The following is a 22987-nucleotide window of genomic DNA, read 5'->3' as shown; positions in this document are numbered from 1 at the left end:
ATGAATTGGCTTCCTTCTTTGGTCCTACAAATTGTATTTTTCAAGACTGTGTCCTCAGGGAAGGTTCTGGCTTGGCCAACTGATGGAAGCCATTGGATGAACCTAAATGTAGTCCTTCAAGAGCTTGCAAAGAAAGGACATGACATTACATTGCTAGTGCATTCAGGCAATGTCTTGATGGATCCCAAGAAAGCCTCATCACTCAACATTGAGGTGTTTAATGTTTCATTTTCGAAAGAGTGGAATGAAAAGCTTATGCATGACTTTTTAAGTTTGTTTATGTATGATGCATCCAGTGTATCATATTGGGAATTCTTTGTGAAACTAAAGGAAACTGCTGCACAGATGCAGCTGTTACAAAGACATGTGTGTGATGGCGCGTTAAAGAACAAGACTTTGATCCAAAAGCTTCAGTTGGACAAATTTGATGTGGTTGTTTCAGACCCAGTTTCTCCTTGTGGAGAGATCTTAGCAGAAGTACTTGGGGTGCCTTTTGTTTACACCTTACGGCTCTCAGTAGCTAACACTTTGGAAAGGCTCTGTGGACACCTTCCTTCTCCCTTTTCTTATGTACCTGGAGCCGTGGTGGCACTTACCGACCACATGTCCTTTGTAGAAAGATTGCAAAATACCATGTTTTATTTGTTTCAAGATGCTCTGTTCTACACAGCTTTTACAGGATTCTGGGATGATTATTATAGTGAAGCACTCGGTAAGTATTAAAATCTCTGAAAACACATGCATCTTCCATATTGCTCACTTTTTATAGCATTGTACACAGAATTAACATGATAGGCATTCTAATCTAGAAAGCAAATGCTGCTCTTTTATGTATATTGCATGTTATATTGCGCTTTGTTCAAAGGGGAAATCAAATGATTCATATCTTCTGCTATAGCTAGATCATACAGTATTTTCACATGGCTATGCTCTTGAGCGTGATCACACATGGCTCCTCCAACTCTTTTGGAGTTGCTGAATGCCACAAGTGCCCCAAACCCAAATCTTGATAAACCTAGACTGCCCAAACGTACCTTTGCTGCCTTTCCTGGAGCATATCAGGTCACCCAGTGTGCAACCACCAGATGGATACACACACATTAATAATGTGCAGTGGAACATATGTTATTTAGTGGCCATTTTTGTCTTTAGCATAATTACATTATTTAAGCCCTCCCTAAATGTGCCTATCCTGTTATATTATATACCTCATTTATTACATATATTGACTGAGGTTGGAGTTTATTTACAATGACTCAAATAGCCAGCAGGGGTTTAGTGCTGCAAGGACTTTGGACAGCACCTACACCATGAACGGGTCCTTGCCATGCTTCTGTTATTGCTTCCTCTTCAATCCATTTTGGTCAGGATGTTTTCGGGGCAGGATAAGATGGCATATATTGTTTGTCTAAATTGGCTTTGGGTGCTCTGGAAGGAAAGTTGCTAACCCTTCCCTGGTCATATTACAAATCACCTTTATACTAACACAAAGTATTAACATAAATGGGCATTAGGACACCAGATTTCTTGGTTTACATTATCGCAAATAGGCTGGATGGGGCAAAGTGCATATGATTAGAACACATACATTTGCAGAGATTTCATTTATCTCTGCTGGAATTTGGCACTGTGCAGGAAAAGGGGAGTGGAGCCCAGCCATTTCTTCTTACTGTACTTACAACACTACAAATAAACGCATGGCAAATATGATAGCTTGTTAAATACCTTAAGTATATGGGGATCTACTGCATGCAGAGGTGAATAATCTCAAACATGCTGGTTATAAGTTTAAAACGACCAAAGTTCAAAGGAGGGGTTTTACCTTGGTGCAAATACAAGCAAGTTCATATAAATGTGTTCCTTTATGACCTGCCTCAACACGTGTAACCAACATTAAATGTGGGTCTGCCCCTGTGAACATGTTATATTACTAGACAGAACATACATTTTGTTTTACAAAAATTAAGCAGTATGTATCATATTTTAATAATATATTCATACTTTTACTGTCTATGTAATGGACTCCTTTGCAGTTTTTTTATCTTTGGGATTCAGGTTCACATTTTATACAAGACATCAAATGTACATAGCTGAACTTAGTTTAGTTTACTTAGTGTCTGTGTAGAGCTGTATGTAGCTGGCTTTGACCAGTTTGGCAGCGATTGTGGAAAGGGATTTTAAAGGGGTGGGTCAGTAGGTGGGATTCCTTTCACACAGCTAAAGTACTTCCCACCTAACTGCCCTTTGCACTTTGAAGGGGGCTTGTGACAACTTGGTGCTGTGTGGCACTTGGGAGTAGTGATGGGAAGTTCGGATCATTAAAGTGAATCGGATCATTTCGATTCGTTCACTGAAATGATCCGATTCATGATCCGAATCTTCGGATCACTCAGTGTGCCTGCACGGAGTTACTGTTATCCAGTAACTCCGTGCAGGCACACTAACGATTGGCCCCGCCCCTTTCATTATGAATCCTCCCCCCTGACTCCAGTGATGTCAATGAAGGCAGAGAGTCGTTCAAAGATTCGGATCTTACAGGGATCCGAATCTTACAGTGATCCGGATCACTGTAAGATCCGGATCATTGTAGATCCGGATCATTGTAAGATCCGGATCTTTGAACGACTCTCTGCCTTCATTGGCAATCTAATCATTCAGAGAATATCACCATACTGTTATAAATAATACATTAATAATCACTGCCCCCAGGATTTACATTCCCCTTTACCTGCAACTGCACCTTAAGCTAACTTTATTAAATTAATGAAATTAACCCTCACCATTAAATTAACCCTAAACACCCCATCAACCATGACTGCCCCTAAAATTAACCCTAAACACCCCATCAACCATGACTGCCCCTAAAATTAACCCTTAACACCCCATTAACCATAACTGCCCCCAAATTAACCCTAAACACCCCATTAAGCATAACTGCCCCTAAATTAACCCTAAACACCCCATTAAGCATAACTGCCCCTAAATTAACCCTAAACACCCCATTAAGCATAACTGCCCCCAAATTAACCCTAAACACCCCATTAAGCATAACTGCCCCTAAATTATCCCTAAACACCCCATTAAGCATAACTGCCCCTAAATTAACACTAAAGACCCCATCAACCATACCAATTTATTAGGTAATTTATCTGGAGAACATGCAATTAATTTAGGGGCAGTTATGGTTAATGGAGTATTTAGGGTTAATTTCAGGGGCCGTTATGGTTAATGGGGTCTTTAGGGTTAATTTCAGGGGCCGTTATGGTTAATGGGATCTTTACGGTTAATTTCAGGGGCAGTTATGGTTGATGGGGTACAAGGGTTAATTTTATGCTGATGACTGAGGGTTAATTTAATAAAGTTAACTGTAGGTGCAGTTATAGGTAAAGGGGGGCCAAGTCAGGGGAATCTAAATCCTGGGGGCAGTGTGAACATTATTAATGTATTTATTTATAAAAGTATGGTATCAGTAATATTCTCTGAATGATTCGAATCTCTGTAAGATTCGGATCCTTGTAAGATCCAGATCCCTGTAAGATTCGAATCATTCGACTCTTCGGATCATTCGACTCTTCGGATCATTCGACTCTTCGGATCATTCGACTCTTTGAACGACTCTCTGACTCTGAGTCATCGTTCCTGTGTGAATTAATGAGCTGTAACCTGACCCCAGAGTCTGTGTCTGAGTGCTCTGCAGATGACTCACAGCTCTAGGATCAGGTTACAGCTGCATGATTCACAGACTGAACCGCTACAAATGAATCGTTCAGTCTAGTGAACCGATTCATCCGGATCACTAAAAAGAACCGGATCAAATGAACGATTCGTTCACGATTCGGACATCATTACTTGGGAGTCTAAAATGTTAATTGATCCTCAGGATAACAGGATACCTTAACATAGTAACATAGTAATTTAGGTTGAAAAGAAGACCCAAGACCATCAAGTTCAACCTTGCTATTAAGAGGAAGGATTGAAATGATCAAAAGGGGGGGGGTGTTCTTGACTTCAAGATGGCAATCTGATTTCTTGCTGGATCAACAAGCTATAAGTAATCCTGTCCTTATAACCAATTATATCCCTGTATGTTCTTAATTGCTGAAAATATTTATGTTCTGGATTTTCTGCACCCTGGACCATGGAGCAGTTGACTAACATTAAACACTGTTTTCTAAATTTTCCCCCAAGTCCTTTTCATTTAATGATTTACACAACCCCATTTAAAGTATAATTTACACATTTATTTCTTTTTCCAAAATGCATAACTTTGTTTATGTCTACATTGAAACTCACCTGTCAGTCGCGCAGTGTTCCAATTTGTAGGGACACAGTGACACATTTCGATACCCACTGCAAGATCATTAATAAAGACATTAAGTAACAGTAGGCCTAGGACAGACCCCTTAGGGGTAAGGATGGTGGCAGATTTTATAGAGATGTTCAGTTTCCAGGAACACTTTCATGTCATAGACTCTGCTCTGCACCTTTGTCTAACCTTATACATGGGTTCACAGTGGCGTGCGTACTTTGTCTCCATAGACTTTTCTGTCAGTCAAATCTCTCAATGTTAGCATGATGTTTCAGTCATCTCGTTAATAATCCAATTTGTAGAGGGAAACATTGATTATAAAAAACCAAAGCATGACTCTTATCACAAGTCTCCAGACTATATCTGTATTCACATTATCTAAATCTCTGCTGAGTTCAGCACCTGAGCATGAAAGCTCAAAACATTTGTATAGAAGGATCTTATCCTCTTTCTTACTATTTTATCTATAAATGTATATTAAAAGATTTACACAGCACAACAATTTTACAGTATGATAGAAGAGGAAGTATAATAAGTGCCACCATTCACTGTAATAAGTAAATTAGTAACTATCAGAGGCTCTCAGAAGAATTTTATCAGGGGGCACACTGTTTCCTTTGAGCCCCTTTCCTTCTCCATTAGACAATCTGTTTTTATCCAGGACGGTTTTATACCACGAGCTGTAGCCTGTCAGGTCTGCATTTATGATCTTATGCGCATATACTCCCTCCATGATAAATATAAATGAAAAATATGTATTTTTTTTTAAAAAAAAGCAAAAAATACAAAAAGGCAAAATATTACACATTTCTTAACCCCTTCGTGACAATAGCTGATTTTTTTTTTGTATCCTTCGTGACAATGGCTGTTTTAACATTTCTGCAGTGATCATGTTTAGCTGTAATTTTCTCACTTACTGAACCCACACAAGTTATATATTGTTTTTTCCCTGAATATAAATATTGTGCACACACGTAAGTAAATGTGCACACACATAAGTAAAAAAATATGTAAATATATAACATATAAACAATTCCTACGCTGTTTATACCAGTCATGTAAAACAAACTCCTACCAGTAATAAATATAAAGCTTATATTGTTATATACCTTATTTATGTATGTGGTCAACAAACAGTTTTTGTACACACATGTACATAAATATATCTGTATGTAACACATAAATTGTTTCTATGCCGTTTACCAGTCATGTATGAAAAAACTCTTCTGAAGACAATGAATATATGGCTTAAATATAGGAGGGAGGAAAGGGGCTGTAAATTAGTGACCTTTGTGGTTGAGGGAGGAGGGAGCCTGTAAATCAGTGACCTTTGTCATCCCACATACCTCAACAAAACACAAACCTTTCCTGTAAAGCCTAAATTAAATAGCAAGCGAGTAAATAATTGCTTACTACAGACTTGCGCTTTACCTTTCAGCAGGTGGCAGGTCATGATTTCTCCTTTTCCCAGAGCTGCTTCACTTTGAGCATTCTCCTTGCATCACAGAGTTATGCTATGAAAGCCCCGCACTGATTGGCTGACACATCACTCTGCAACCTATCACTGTAGGGCTTTTCAGACACTGTCTCATAGTTGCCAACATTTGAAAAAAATGTCCATGGAAACTTTGCAGCACAGCTTGAAAGCTGATGTTGACCACGAGAAACAGGAGTCTCCGGGACAAACCCGAAGATTTCCCGGGTATGCTCATCAGTATACAGTTAGCCAGACACGACAGAGCATAAGTCTCATCATTAAATAGTAAGTTAGACACTGAGGATGGTACAACATAATTCCCATCACTATACCCGGAGCCTGAAGGTGGTACAGTATAAATCCCATAATTACATAGTGATCCAGACAAAGACAGTGGTACAACTTGACTCCTGTCATTTTATAGTGGTCCAGATACTGATGGTTGTACTGCACAACTCCCATCATTATAAACTGAGCAAGATAATGGTACAGCATAACTCTCATCAATATATAGCAAGCCAGATACTGAGGGTGGTACACCACAACTCCCATCAGTAAATATTGAGCTTGACAGTGGTACATCACAACTCCACACATATGATGGAACAGCATGGCTCCTATCATTATATATCCAGACACAGATGGTGGTACAGCATAACTCCCATCATTATAGACTAAGCAGACACAGATGATGGTATAATATAACCCGACGGTGGTACAGCATAACCTAAATCACTATGTACCGAGCCAGACACATATGGTGGTACACCATAGCACTCTTCGTTAAATGCTGACCCAGACATTGACGGTGGTACACCATAACTCCCATCACAATATACTGAGCCAGAATCAGACAGTGGTAAAGTATAACTCCAAACATTATATATCAAGCCAGACACAGACGGTTGTACAGCATAACTCTCATCACTATATACTGAGCCCGTGTTGTTGAATTAAATATACCTCACTGAACTACTGGAGTGCTGAGCAACTTTATTTGTGACATTTTGGGGTGTTGGTGGAGCCCAGTTCAAGCACCAGAAATATTGGAGTGCTGTTCTGCTATTTATACATTGGTATATACTGAGCCAGACTCAGACGGTGGTACAGACACAGATGGTTGCACAGCATAGCTCCCATCACTATATACTTAACCAGGCACTGATGGTCAGGGTCGGCCCGACAATGGAGCCGAGTGGGGCAACCGCTCCAGGCGGCACTTTTGAAGGGGCGGCACTTTGCCGCCCCAAGCCCTTTTTTTTTTTAAAGCGAAAGAGAGAGAAAGGGGCGCCGAGTGGTTTTCGCTTACCAAGCTGTCAGTACCCGCTCGGCGCCCCTCTCTCTCCTCTGCGGCGAGTCTTCCTGTTCGGTCTCGGTGCCGGCTTGTAATGCTGAGTGCCGGAAGATTTCCGGTGCTCAGCATTACAAGCCGGCACCGAGACCGAACAGGAAGACTCGCCGCAGGACTGCTGAAAGGTAAGTACAAGGGGGGGGCGGCAGGGACGGAGGGAGAGGAAGGGTAGATAAGGGGAGGGGGGGGCGGCATTTTAAAATTCGCCCCAGGCGGCATTTTGCCTTGGGCCGGCCCTGCTGATGGTGGTATACCATAATTCCCATTACTATATACTGAGGCAGATATTAGCAGTGGTATAGCATAGCTCTCCCATCATCATAATTTTTCTTTGCATTTTGTTTTCACTTATACTCTCTACTTTTCACTTTCACTTTCATTCACTCACTCACACACTTTTACATTTTCACTCACTCTTATTCAGGCTCTTTCACACTCTCACTTACGCTATCTCACACTCTCAGGCTCTCTTACTTTCTCACTCTCTAACTCTTTCTTATTCAGACTCTCTCACACTCTCACTAACATGCTCTCACACTCTCTCTCACTCTTATTCACACTTTCTCACATTATCTTTGTCTCTCACACTCTTATTCATGTTCTCTCACACTTTTACTCACTATTATACATGCTCTTTCACTCACACTCCATCTCACACTCTCTCACACTGTCACTTATGCTAACACTCACTCATGCTCTCTAACACTCTCACTCATGCACCCTCATGCTCTCTAACTTTCTCATGCTCTCACTCTTTCACTCTCATACACTCACTCACTTTTATTCACACTCATGTTCTCTTACTCATGCTCTCATTCACATTAACTCATTCTTATTCATGCTGTTTCATACTCTTGCTCTCTCTTGTTCTCTCACGCTCCCATTCACATACTCACATGCTATCTCACACTGTCTTGTTCTCTCATGCTCCCTTTCACATACTCACCCTCTCACACTCTTATTCACTCTCTCACTCTAAAGGCTATCACTCACACTCATGCTCTCTTGCACTCTCACTCAATCTCTCACATTCACTCTCTCACAGCCTCATGCTGTCTCATGCCCTCTCTCACCCTTTTATTCAGACTTTCACTTACTCTGAAGTGTCTCGCACTTTCACTCATGCTCTTTCACACTCTCTCACTCAATCTTTCACAATCATTCTCTCACTCCTACTCTTACAATCTCATTCACTGTTTCTTACACGCTGTCTCTCTCAATGTCTCCATACCTTTTCTGACGACCAGTTCAAAGTCCCTGTCTTCTTTCTTGCAGCTCCATTTCTTCTCTTGCCCCTTCTTTTTGTTTTCTTTTTTCTGTTTTCTTTCTTCTGTCCTCTTCTCACTGGTACCAGCTCTGCTGACCAAGACATTACAAAGCACTTCCTCAAAAGGGCGGAAGAGAGTGTTTGCGGAGGCTTCGTCCCTTTGAGGAAGCACTCCAGAAGCCCTCACCAGGTGAAAATAGGCACACATGTGTGTTTCATGGCGAGAGACACGAATCGTAGGACACCTACCAGGACAAAACTTTGCCGGGACAGTGTCTCAAAAACTGGGACAGTTGGCAGATATGCTGTCTGTGCAGCATGAGGGCAGAGTGCACAAGTAGTGGAGCTGTCATTGAGGTGCCGATACAGACACCCAGGGCTTTGCCTCAGCACATCTGGTGCAACAATTTAAGGCAATTTTACCCACCTATTCCTGTTAGCCAAGGAAATATCTGTTTTAGTTATCAGTTTAATGCTATATGGTGCTAACTTGAAAGCACCTTAAACTCCGCTTTATTAGGAAACTGCACATTTTAATTTAAATGATTCTGTAGGTCATTCAGCGGAGCTTCAGAGATCTGGGGCCATCTTGGGTTACAGCCAGACACAGTTAGTTTTAATAAATTAATTTCCTTTTTTAAGTCCTCGAAGTGACTGTCACACCCATCACATCTCACTACCATCACTTGCATTAGACCTCACTTCCATCACACCTTACTCCAATCACAGCCATCACATTTAACTCCTATTACACCTAGCAACCACACACCACACCTCACTCTCTCCTCCCTTTTACTTTGAGCAGAGCTAGGATCTCCAGTAGATGAGGGTGGGCCAGACCAGAGGAAACAGGAATAGAAAGAAAGGGACATGTCAAAACAGAAACATATGAGGGAGTGGCTGGGAGAAAGAGAGGTGGTGGATGGCTAGATAGTCCCTCATCTGGTGCTGGCAGGTGAAAAAAGGAGCTCTTCCGTTTTGAAGATCCTTGCTCCCTGCTCCCCGGCACACAAAATGGCTTTGTATTTGATGACATATTTTTCTATCCTCTTGCCTCTTTATCTTGCTTGTCTACCTGTTTACATTTTTCCTCCTAGTTCTATTCTCCAAATTAACGTCACATAATATACAGACATACATACTATACAAGTACTGCACAAAATCCAAACAAAACATTTCTCTGGACTTTACCATGTTAAAATATACACATACTACTTACTGCATCCTGCTGTAGGTCCCTCCTTGCCGCGTACTGTAAGTACTGTGACCTCTAGCAGCTCCCTTGCTGTGCTGTGTACCCAGAATTCACATCACTTCTCAGTGTGGGAAATACAGGCCACAGTACTTCTCCATCCGCTGTGAGTAATGGAGGATAATTGACAGTTTTGCATCAATAGAGACCACCTCTTAGGAGCCAATTGGATCACCACTTTGTGGGATAGATGAAAGGTATGGGTCCCTCAAAATGCAGGGGCCCTGGAGCAATTACTACGTGTCTCCCACTTAAGAGATGAGAGAGGCCTGTAATTTTCACCATAGGTACCCTTCAACTATGAGAGACAGAATGAGACAACAAAGTCCATAAATCACATTGTCTGATTTTTAACGAATTTATTTGCAAATTATGGGGGAAAATAAGTATTTGGTCAATAACACAAGTTCATATCAATACTTTGTTGTATACCCTTTGTTGGCTATGACAGAGGTCAAACGTTTTCTGTAGGTCTTCACAAGGTTTTCACACACTGCTGCTGGTATTTTGGACCATTCCTCCATGCAGATCTCCTCTAGAGCAGTGATGTTTTGGGGCTGTCGCTGGGCATCAAGGACTTTCAACTCCCTCCAAAGGTTTTCTATGGGGTTGAGATCTGGAGACTGGCTAGGCCACTCCAGGACCTTGAAATGCTTCTTACGAAGCCACTCCTTTGTTGCCCGGGCGGTGTGTTTGGGATCATTGTCATGCTGAAAGACCCAGCCATGTTTCATCTTCAATGCCCTTGCTGATGGAAGGAGGTTTTCACTCAAAATCTCACAATACATGTCCTCATTCATTCTTTCCTTTACACTGATCAGTCGTCCTGGTCCCTTTGCAGAAAATCATCCCCAAAGCATGATGTTTCCACCCCAATGCTTCACCGTAGGTATGGTGTTCTTTGGATGCAACTCAGCATTCTTTCTCCTCCAAAAACAACGAGTTAAGTCTCTACTAAAAAGCTCTACCTTGGTTTTATCTGACCATATGGCATTTGCCCAATCCTCTTCTGGATCATCCAAATGCTCTCTAGCAAACTTCAGACGGGCCCGGACATCATGCAGTGCCAGACGTGTCCCCCTGCTTAAGCCAGTACGGCTTCAGACGGGCCCAGACAATCATGCAGTGCCAGACGTGTCCCCCTGCTTAAGCCAGTACGGCTTAAGCAGGGGGACACGTCTGGCACTGCATGATTTGAGTCCCTGGCGGCATAGTGTGTTACTGATGGTAGCCTTTCTTACTTTGGTCCCAGCTCTCTGCAGGTCATTCACTAGTTCCCCCCCGTGTGGTTCTGGGATTTTTGCTTACCGTTCTTGTGATCATTTTGACACCACGGGGTGAGATCTTGTGTGGAGCCCCAGATCGAGGGAGATTATCATTGGTCCTGTATGCCTTCCATTTTCGAATAATTGCTCCCACAGTTGATTTCTTCACACCCAGCTGCTTGCCTATTGCAGATTCAGTCTTCCCAGCCTGGTGCAGGTCTACAATTTTGTTTCTGGTGTCCTTCGACAGCTCTTTGGTCTTGGCCATGGTGGGGTTTGGAGTGTGACTGTTTGAGGTTGTGGACAGGTGTGTTTTATACTGATAACAAGTTCAAACAGGTGCCATTAATACAGGTAACGAGTGGAGGACAGAGGAGACTCTTAAAGAAGATGTTATAGGTCTGTGAGAGCCAGATATCTTGCTTGTTTGTAGGTGACCAAATACTTATTTTACCGAGGAATTTACCAATGAATTCATTAGAAATCCTACAATGTGATTTCCTGTATTCTTTCCCCCCATTCTGTCTCTCATAGTTGAAGTGTACTTTGGTGAAAATTACAGGCCTCTCTCATCTTTTTAAGTAGGAGAACTTGCACAATTGGTGGCTGACTAAATACTTTTTTGCCCCACTGTATTTGTAAAAATTATTTTGGTATGCAATCTTCATTTTATGAAAAAGTCTGGATTTTATTAAATCACGTCTATGATAGCGGAGGGAAATCCAAGAACAGATTCCATAAAAGGTTAAAAATCGTCACTGTAAAAAATGATGATTTTATGCCATACAAACAAATACCCAGTAGATGGAGCAGTTCAGCACAATACTGCTGACAACTTGGATTCCTAGCAAGGATATTTCATCACACTTGCTCTGTGTATGCACACACATAATTTACTTCACAGCACAAGTAAAGATAGTATCCTACATGTTTCCTGTCTAAAGGGAGTACACAGAGTCTGCTGAACAAGTAACATGATTTGGTTTCTGGCTGTCTCCCTCCTACAAGCAGGATTATTCCACAACAAAGTGTCTTCAGAGAAAGTTCTGGCTTGGCCAGCTGATGCAAGTCATTGGTTTAACCTAAATGTAATCCTTGAGGAGCTTGTACATAAAGGACATGAAGTGACTGTTCTAGTCCATTCAGGCAATATGCTGATGGACCACAAGAAACCCTCACCTCTAAACTTCGAGCTTTTCACAGTACCATTTTCTAAAGAGAAGAATTTGAAGCTGCTTGATGATTTTTTAAGTTTATGGGTTTATGAAGCAGTTAATATGTCCTACTGGGAGTTCTATGTAAAAATGAAAGCTATGGTATCAGAAATACAACTGCTGGACAAACAGGTGTGTGACGGTGTTTTTAAGAACAAGGAGTTGTTGAAGAAATTGCAGATGGAGAAATTCGACGTGGTGGTGGCAGATCCTTTGGCTCCTTGTGGTGAACTTATCTCAGAGTACCTAGGAGTACCACTAGTTTACACTTTTAGATTCTCAATGGGTAACTCAATGGAAAGACTATGTGGACATCTTCCATCTCCATTCTCCTATGTACCTGGGGCAATGGTGGAGCTTACTGATAAAATGTCCTTTATAGAAAGACTGAAAAATACCATGTTCTATTTATTTCAAGATGTTCTGTTCAATACGGCATTGTCACAATTCTGGAATGAATATTATAGTGAAATATTAGGTGAGTAAACTTTATGAATAAACATTTATTTATATTTATTAGGGTCACATTACAGAGAACAATTGACCCTTTTTAGCGGTAATAAATGCATAATACACATTTTCAAAATGTTTTAAAAAATCCTTATATTACAGTTTGCTACCTATAGAATTTGAAGTACATCAGTATTCGGGACCAACAGAGGTTCTGCAAAAATTGTTGCAAATCTGTCTGAATAATAACTAAACTATACAGTACATAGTTGATTTCAGTGTACAGGAATAAGCATGAAGATTTTGAACTGAAACAAAGGTTTGGTAAAAAAACAAATCACTTTTTGTAAAGCGTGCCAGTGTTTATTCAGAAATACTACATGGCACAGAGACATGACTGTTCTTTTAAATATGCTGTTATCTGTTGGTTCAAGTATTAGATAAATATAAGCCATATCACCATACATGTGAAATTTGAGTTGACCCTGAGCCTCTTGAAACATCAACCCTTTAATAACTCATCATTTAGAATCTTTGTAATGACACACCAAATGTGTTAACCAAATGGCTCTAATACTGGTCTTCATGGAAACCTTGACTTGCCATTATTTAGAGATACACAATTGATCCACCTGCATCACCATCACCCCAAGAGCCCAAGAATAGGACAAAAACCCTGAAACAGATTTCCAGGAATCTGCCTATTTTTTTAAAACACATCTGTGCCCCAGCTCTGCTTTTTTTTAATAAAGGGGAATGTTCTATTCTTTCCTACCTACTAGTCATTGGTTCTGTTCGAAAAATAAATATAATGTTCCAAATCATGTGTATCCTCAGGCTATTATCCTAAAATCTTAAAGAAACAACTCAGTTTGTAGCTAACAAGTTTGGAAAATAAATTGTTTCAGATAGGACATCCATTCAAATAACTTCTTTCTATGAAACATTTAACCTTCTCAACAGTACAAAATTTCAGTGATAAGCCAATCAATACTGTATCTAAAGTTGAACTATCTACAAAAAAACCTTTTTCACACACATGCTTGAATATCTGTAGCATACTGCTTATCATCACAAAAAGGCTGAAGTTCGGACAGTTTGAATTCCAACACTTTTTTATGCTTGTGTAAGATGAAATAGATCAACTATTAATAACTCTAGCAAGAGTTGTATGTGAAATAACATCCAGGGACATTTTGTCAGTGACTTTATTTAACCTTGTATGTGGTTGTAATTTCATATATTATACTTTCAAGAGCAGATACAGTCATACAGAAAGTAACATAAGATGTGTTGTCTTTGGGTCTAACATTAGTGGACTAAAAAGGTTATATTGGCAAGAGTTCGATAAATCACAGGTGTGCGGCCGCACGCCTAAAAATAGGTGGAAGCTACTGATGAGCATGGGCCCACCGGGCATTTGTGCCACATCACTTGCATCAGCCGTATTGCATGCTTATAACAAAATTTCTTCGCAAAACTCTGGATGTCAAGTTACTTGTGCCCTTCTCCTACATGTTTTTAGGTGTACAGTGCTCAGTTCTAGCTTTGGTCATGGCAACTAACAGATGAACCTAAGCTTGATATTTTGGTGTCTATGGTATCATACATAGTTGCATATTGTACCCAATTCTCTACAAGGCTACATTTAAATGTGTTTTTTTTTCACAATGTGCTATTTATTAGTTAATGCATGCTAAATATACACTGTAGAAATACACATGCAGGACAGGTGAATACGTAGCCCCGGCACCTAAGGGGGATAAGTAGCCCCATTACACTTTTTTATTCTTATGGATATATTGCATATCCATCACCCGACACGCACAATGTAGTACCCAACCTGCAAATGAAGCGGCAGCAATGGTAAGAGTAGGTTGCTACCCGCTATCGGCCCAGTATGCTATTTTTTTTACAAAGAAAAACCTAGATTTTCTGAAAACATTGAACATATAATTTGAATAGGCAGTCAAAATAAAGTAAGTGGTAGTCCCGCATTAGGCCACTGGGCACCCCCCTGATGAGTGGCTCCCCTCTCGCTCCCTTTTAGGTATGCTACTGGTTACAACTCACAAAGCATCTTGAATGCTTATTATTATTATTTACGTCTGCAAAATGTGAGTAAATGTGGGTTTAAATTTTGCAAGCACGTTGAAATAATACACTGTTTCGACTCACGTCCCAAGCAACCTGGAGACTGCTAAAGGTCATATTATGGTATCAAATCATTCTAGATAAATCATTTTAATTATTTATTTTATTGGTTTTTTATTGGGTTTTTTTAGTAGCATTTTTTTTTTTTAAATTACAGATAGAAAGCATTACAAATAATAACATTATAAACAGCAATGATATTACAGACATACCTTATATGCAAAAAAAAATTAATTAATTTGTTCATTTGTTCAGGTTACCCTACGTCACTTTGTGAAGTAATGGGAAAAGCAGACATTTGGTTGATCCGAACTTACTGGGATTTTGAATATCCCCGTCCAACTCTGCCAAATTTTGATTTTGTAGGTGGCCTGCACTGCACACCAGCAAAGCCTTTACCCGAGGTAAGAATAGTGTTCATGATATGCATGTTACTAGACATAATCTGTGCAGAGTATTAAAAAGCCCAATCATTAAAAATTATTATATGCAAGGGTGACCAGATTTCCCCTGATTAATCTGGGGCAAATTTTAAAGGAAAACCTGGCAACAATTTTTATGCAATTTATGCTATGTAACTACAAACTTTCTGCAATGACCCGTCTCAAAGAATGTGTACAATTGCAAATGGTATAATTGCTTCCTCTATTCACTCAACTGTGAGTGCTTGCGAGTTGGCTGTATATGTGAGGTTGTAACAGCATACTCTCACCAGTTGAACAACAGTCCATGTTGCAGACTCATTCAACAAAAAAATCACTTGCATAGCCTATTTCTAAAATATATTTTACTGCAGACTAAAAAAAGAGGAGCCAATACCATGTAGCCTATGGCAAGCAGGGGAGGGCTGGAAGCCTAAGACCTGGGGGGGGGGCAAGTCTAGTCAAGTGGCCCATCGTGCCACCGAATCAGCCCACCATCCATGCCCATCTTTTCCTGATTTTCTAACGCATATTGAGGTAATGTGTTGGTATTGGGAGTACATCAATACACTAAAAAAAGTCATCATACATGGGACGCCTGAAGCTGCTAATCCTTTTTAATAAAACATGGAGATTAAAATAGAGCAAATAATAAAGAACCTTTTACTTTTCCTCTCACTGATTTCCGGTCCTAGAAAGTTTTGTCCTCTGAAGCGACTACAAATTCAGGAGGGTGTTTTATCTCCGGATAAGTAAAAATTAAATAGTTCAATTTATTCGTACAGTAATTAAAGTACCAGGAAACAGATGACCAAACACACACACCAGCATGGGCTCTACCATATCGACACCCAAACACACACACCAGGACAGGCTCTGCCACACCGACACCCAAACACACACACACCAGGACAGGCTCTGCCACACTGACACCCAGACACACATACCAGGACAGGCTCTGTCACACCAAAACACGCACACACCAGGACAGGCTCTGCCTCACCGACATCCAAACAGACATAGACAAGGACAGGCTCTGCCTTACCCACACCCAAACACACACACACACACCAGGACAGGCTCTGCCACACCAACACCCCAACACACACCAGGGCAGGCTCTGCCACACCAGCACCCAAACACACAAACCAGGACAAGCTCTGCCACACCAACATCCAAACACACACGAGGACAGGCTCTGCCACACCGACACCCAAACATACACCAGGACAGGCTCTGCAACACTGACCCACATCCGGATGGGCTAAGCTACAACAATAATACTGTGTATTTATGCCCCCAGTCTGCCCCTCACTTTAATATTGATTTATGTAATGGACCCAGCTGCCCTCCTTGTGTATTGATGCCACAGCACAGATAAAATGCTTCCCTGCAGTATGGAGGATGTATATCTGACTAGTTGGTTCCTCCCATAAGCCTATACATCCCCCATACTGCAGGGCAGCATTTTATCTGGGGTGACCAGCAATATGTAAAATATGGCCGATGTGGTCACCCTAATACCCCCTATGCCCTTGTGTATTGCCCCAGCTAGCCCCACATTGTATATTTATCCCCTTAGTATTGATTTATGTCAGCCTCTTAACCCCACCACACACACACACACATCCAATCAAATGAGCCATACCTCAAAGCAGACATTAACAGTCAGGCAGACTTTTTATACATAAAAGTCATGCAACAGTAATCTTCCTTTAAGGCACACTGTGTCTGAAGTAGCATTGTTGTGATATTTCTAATACAGTGATGTATCAACAGAAAAATAAAAGATATTAGCATACCTTTTTGTTAATTGGTTTGGCCCATTGGGTAAAAGAATCAGAGCTCACTCAGTATTAGACCTCTGGGGCAGTTTTTGGCCTCTGGATAGAGGAGTGATATTTGGCTCTGCCAACTCCCCTCATCACCTTGATTAAACGAAATTAGGCTCGTCCATCCCTGTGTCTAGCTAGCCCTGACTTATCATGCTTTTCATAGGGAGGAGGTTTAACGTAAGATATAATTATTAGTGAACTGTTGGTATAGTACATTACAAGCCATATACCAACTATTTTTTTGCCATAATGTAAGGCTTAAAAGATTTTTTTTCTTTCTAATAAAGGAAATGGAAGAAGTGGTCCAAGGCTCTGGAGATCATGGAATTGTGGTGTTTTCATTGGGTTCCATGGTTAAAAATCTGTCAGAGGAGAGAAGTAACATGATTGCAGCTGCTCTGAGCCAACTACCACAAAAGGTAAAATATAAACCAAGAATAATGTTTTTTTTTAGATATATTTTCCATTGGCATGGTATATTACACCTTAATATGCTTTTTCCACCAGGTGATTTGGAGATATAGTGGGAAGAAACCAGATACTTTAGGAGAAAATACAATTGTGTATGACTGGATACCACAGAATGACCTCCTGGGTAAGACTTTTTTTGTGTGTTTGCATCACACATGTATGACATAATGCAGCTTTTAGTATGGCCTGCACACCGATCAGCCATAACATTATGACCACTGACAGGGGAATAACACTCATAATCTTGATATCATGGCACCTGTCAGTGGGTGGGATATATTAATTAGCACATTAACATTTCGTCCTCAAAGTTGATTTGTTAGAAGTAGGAAAAGCATCTGAGCGACTTTGACAAGGGCCAAATTGTGATGGCTAGACGACTGGGTCAGAGCCAGTAGTGTACCTAAAGGGGGTGAGGGGGGTGGCACAGACAGGCTTTTTCCAGGGACAAGCTGCTTTAGGGGCAGAGGTGGCACAGGCAGGCTGCTTCAGGGGCAAAGGTGGCAGATAAATGGGCAGCAGTGGCACAGACAGGCTGTTTTGGGACAGAGGCCTACTACTTCAATGTCTGGCTTAGTGTATAATAATAGGGGTTATGATGCACTCCTGTCAATGTCTGGGTCAGTGTATAGTAGTGGGAATTATGCTGTAGCATATCTGTTCAGAAAATCTTATTTATTTAAACTTACTTAATTTATTTATGAGTTAATCATTTATTTTTCCAGATTTCTAATTTGTGAAATTTAAGATTTGTGAACTAAATATTCTGGCCAACGGCACACCTTCGGAGGTCTAGCGAAGTCTATGCCTGGATGGGTCAGCAAAATGGGGACCTACACAATATTAGGCATGTAGCCATAATGTTATGGCTGATTGTTGTATATAAATTAGGAACACTCTGCATTTTGCTCTGTGACTCAGAGTCTGAGTCAGTATTATGGAGAAGTGGCATGTGGCATTTTGGTTTTATTTGTGAGGTTAGTCCTGCCCCTTTATCTGGCCATGTCCTCTCACTATGATTAAGTGCTGCTAGTTGGTCTATTTCTCTCTCTACATTGTCTGCATATAGCAAGGAACTTTGAAAAAGATTGCATGTGGTGGTTTGATGTTTTCACTGTGCACATTCTCTACTTGCATCAATAAGGAGACTCCCCAATGTTACAGGGTATGACTATAAATCACAGTGACTGATTAATAACTATTGTGTTTTTCAGGCCATCCTAAAACAAAAGCTTTTATTACACATGGGGGAACTAATGGAATTTATGAAGCAATTTATCACGGCATTCCCATGGTTGGTATTCCACTGTTTGCTGATCAACCAGATAATATGGTCCACATGAAAACCAAAGGCATGGCTGTAATGTTGGACTTCAACAAGATGAAAACACAGGACTTAGTGGACGCAGTTAACACAGTCATTAACGATCCCTCGTAAGTCCTCTTTAATTATTGGGAAAATGATTTCATTAAGCTACAGGTGGTCCCCAGTGGTTTATTTATGTAGGGTGCTAACCTATGCATTGACCCTCTTCCCTTCCTCATACAAAATACAGATAGTAAATACCTTTAGATTATTATTATTTAGATTGTTTGATGCTTCAGTTTGGAAATGTTAAACCTTTATCAAACTAATATAAAATGTTAATTACGTCCAAATAGTACGTTAGAATTTGAACACATAAAAATGAGTAGTAGTTCCTTCAAGGATTTTGTTTTACGAAACTACAAAATATAAACATAAAGGCGACTGTAGTCCAATCTTTATCGTAGATTGTTAGACGTCAGGTTTTGTCCTAGGCACTGGGACAGAATGGGAAACATAACCTTAGTTGTAGAATAGTCAAGCTTCTATTGTTGACACAGCTTTTTAATATATGGCTTAATAACCAATTTAATATTACTGACATATAGTACCATCATATTTCACAACGCTGTACAATGGAATATTATCTTTCAAACTTTTTGTGTACACATAAGTTAGATAACTGATCTTAGTTTTGTTTGTTGGTGCTATTTACACAACGTTAGAACATTCCAGTTACGCTTGTTTTGAAAACTAGTACTGGGAATCCTTACACATTTTGTATAAAACCATTATGACTAAGCTATTTTGATGATTTTTTCCAAGCAGCTCAATGTGAGTAATTTGCCACATTTTCAGTCAGGCTATTTCACAAGTCATCAGTTGCTACATTTTTTACTAAACCAGCAAAACAAGTACGCAATGTTAGGAAATTGCTTCACTATATCTGCTGAATATATTAATCCACAAATCTTTCATTCCAATTACAAATAACTTTTATGGTGGGATGGCCATCTGCTCACTTTAAACGCAATTTCCATAGTTTCACCTTCATGTTTAGGAATATTTCTTAGCATTTATTTAATTACTGTCAGACTTTATGTAGATCATATTATTAGTGAGGGGTTTCCCCAGCATTTTGAAAAATAACACTCATATTAAAGTTATTCCATAAAACACTTTTTTGTTATTTTAGTTATAAGGAAAATGCCTTGAGGATATCAAGCATCCATCACGACCAGCCCATCAAACCACTCGACAGAGCCGTTTTCTGGATTGAGTTTGTCATGCGTCACAAAGGTGCTAAACACTTGAGACCTGCGTCTCATGACCTTACCTGGTACCAGTACCATTGTTTGGATGTTATTGGCTTCTTGCTTGTCTGCCTGTTGACTGTTCTCTATATCACTGTTAAACTGTTTACGTTCTGCTGCAGGAAGTGTTGCCGTACAAAAAAGAAGCTGAAAACACAGTAGTAGAGAAAAGTGTTCCTAAACATATGGCACTGTTATTATCTAAACTATATTGATTATTTTCTTAATTTAAAAGCAGCCAACAAAATCGTATGAGCAACAATGTACAAAACAGAAACCTTAGGTACCTGGTATAACAATATATCGTAATAGCAAGTTAAAAGTGTTTTTGTGTGAGTGAGAAGCAAGAATAGGGTTTACAATTTGTTCCTGTGTAATCGTTCCTTCTAGCCCATAGATCAACAAGTGAGGGGGTAACATTTCTCATGGAAGCAACTTAATGAGGACATCAGTATCTTAGAATCTCATGTATTAAAGCAAGGACTTCAACTATGGAAATACTAGTACAAGACTGTATGACTTGAAGTATCATGGAAATACTTGTACAGTAATGGAAATATTCCTTGTGGGTCCTTCAGACATCCTGTAATCAATAAGTTGTACACCATGACGGATGAACATGGCTTGCCATCAGTTATGCTGCTTCATAGCCCTCAAAAGACGCAAGGTGCCCTATACTTGCAGCTTTAGGTAACAATAGCTGATATGATGGAGCAAGGTTGAAGAGTTACTAGAGAGAAACCCTCGCAGGGACTAAAGTACTTTATTAAAGTCACATCACATTACGATGCCAATATTTAAGTCATCACTACAAACATTTTTGTGTATTGTGCCAATTACTTACAACACAATAGTTTGATCCATAATGTTTAAGGTTTTACCTTAATCTAGATGACTCAGTGTCAGCATCAATTTGCTCGCTGTATTTGCCAAAACAGGTCGTGTCGATGTCCCTGTAAACTTTAAATGCACATTCCTTTTTTTTTTTCCTTAAAAGTCCAGACATTCCTTTTAGAATAGTTTTTACTAAAATCTAAGTCTACAGTTGTCTTGTGCATTAAAACGGTTAAACTGGGAACTTGTTAGCTACCCACGCCTTGGATTTGTTATCGCATTAACACTCTTGTAATGACTGTTATATGTTGCTTTGTGTGCAGCCAAATTCATGTTTTGATGTGTCAGCAATTTTGTGCCTTCTCACCAGATAAGTATTTAAAAGGGAACTCCTTTACACCATTCGTGAGACACTTATGTGATTATGTTACATCCTGTTTCACATGCAATCATGCTCCGATTCCAAAGAAGCTTCCAAGTTAAGAGAACTAGCTTCACAAATACCAGGATAACTGGTAAAAATTTGCTTTTTGTGAAACATTAGTATTTGTAAGGAATATGTGTGTATATTTGTTGCAGCCATTACACAGTAACAAATAGGACACAGACGTATGACAGAAGTTCCCCTTTAAATTATGTTAAAATGTAACCCAAAATGAAACCAAGGAACATATGACATGAAGTTACAATTGCCAAAAAGCGGCACGTGCAAAACTTTGATTATTGTTTGTATTAGCTGTATTATTGAACAAATAAATCTAGTATAAAAAAAAAAATTCATGTCTCCACTTTTATCAAACATTGGGACTACGCAAAGAGATGGAGTGGGGTGTTAACTATAGCAAGAATTCTGGTAAATGCAACATAGTCCTCCATGTCTCCGGAAGCACCAACAAATCTACAAAAGAATTCATTTAACAGCTTTTTTTGTTATGGGTTGTATTCAACTTCTGCATGGCATGACTTGCAATCCCTCAGTTGCATCTATGCCCGAAATGGATTACACTAAAAAGTTAGTCCACTTTGGCTGAATTACTTCAGGGCTTGACAAATTTGTTTTGAATCTAGGAGCCAGCTAAAAAAAGTTAAGAGCCAGGATTTTTTTTTTTTTTTTTTTTTTTTAACAGTTTTATTTTCAACAACGCTTGGGGAATGCTGTGGGCATTTCAACAGATTTTAATGAGTGCGCTTTTCTGCTACTGATTGGCTGCTGCAGGCAAAAATCTTTGTTTCAGAAAAAAAGGAGGGCAGTCGCATGGCTGTAGTTTTTTCATTTTATTAAAGACAATGTATTGTGAGCCCATACATGTATGGGCTTTGTCACGAAGGGGTTAAAATCTGTTGAAATGCCCACAGCATTCCACAAGCCATCACTGGTATCAGGTATCATGTACGTGAAGGTGTGTACACATTTATACATTTTACTTCTAGTGGGGAAATCATGGACATTTAACTGACCCTTTAAAGATTAAATGAAAAACATTGACAATAGTAAGTGGAAGCTTTGGAGTCAATACATAGCATAAGGAAATAAAAAGTGTTCCTTACTTTTCAGAAATAAAACACTTCATAAGTCATTTCATCTTTTCACAGTAGTTTTTATTATAAAAAACAAAAAAACGGCACAAACACAACCCAGTGTAGCCGGAGACTATTCAAAATAACAGATGCTTTGTAGCAAGGGATTATAAGCGTAATAGCTCATACCATGGCTCATTAAACTGCAGATATTGCAATTTTACCAATTTAAAACCAAAATGATGGCGGATGTCAAAACATTATCTAGCACACAGAGGTTATGATCACTCCCCACAGGTGATCAGACATCAACAATCAAAGCATCCAAATGGTTGTTTAAAAAAAGAAAATTAAATATATATTAAAAAAAAAAAGGTTCATGGTATTGCTCATCGTTACTAAGTGGGATTTGGAAAGGACTTCTAACAATTCATACACTTGGCCTATATCTCAAGATCTGCATACCTTATAGCAGCATTATGGTCACACAATCAAATTGAACTATATGGAAGGAGAAAAAAAGCAAATGTGTAAAGGCAGTGACTACCT

General features: G+C 39.7%; 1 protein-coding gene across 1 annotated transcript; it reads left to right on the top strand.

Annotated features, from left to right (window-relative positions):
* LOC149284327 (UDP-glucuronosyltransferase 2C1-like) lies at nt 1-20248 on the top strand. Its single transcript, XM_089496900.1, has 7 exons — nt 1-712; nt 11981-12613; nt 14995-15143; nt 17284-17415; nt 17504-17591; nt 18682-18901; nt 19969-20248. Exons 1-7 carry the CDS (start codon nt 1-3, stop codon nt 20246-20248), a joined length of 2214 nt encoding a protein of 737 aa, XP_089353026.1.
* The last annotated feature ends 2739 nt before the right edge of the window (nt 20249-22987 follow it).

Source organism: Sceloporus occidentalis, unplaced genomic scaffold (assembly GCF_023333645.1).
Source record: "Sceloporus occidentalis isolate IW3139 unplaced genomic scaffold, rSceOcc1.0.p SCAF_95, whole genome shotgun sequence".
NCBI lineage: Eukaryota > Metazoa > Chordata > Lepidosauria > Squamata > Phrynosomatidae > Sceloporus > Sceloporus occidentalis.
Note: the sequence above shows the minus strand (reverse complement) of the source record. Positions and strands in the feature narration are given on the sequence as shown.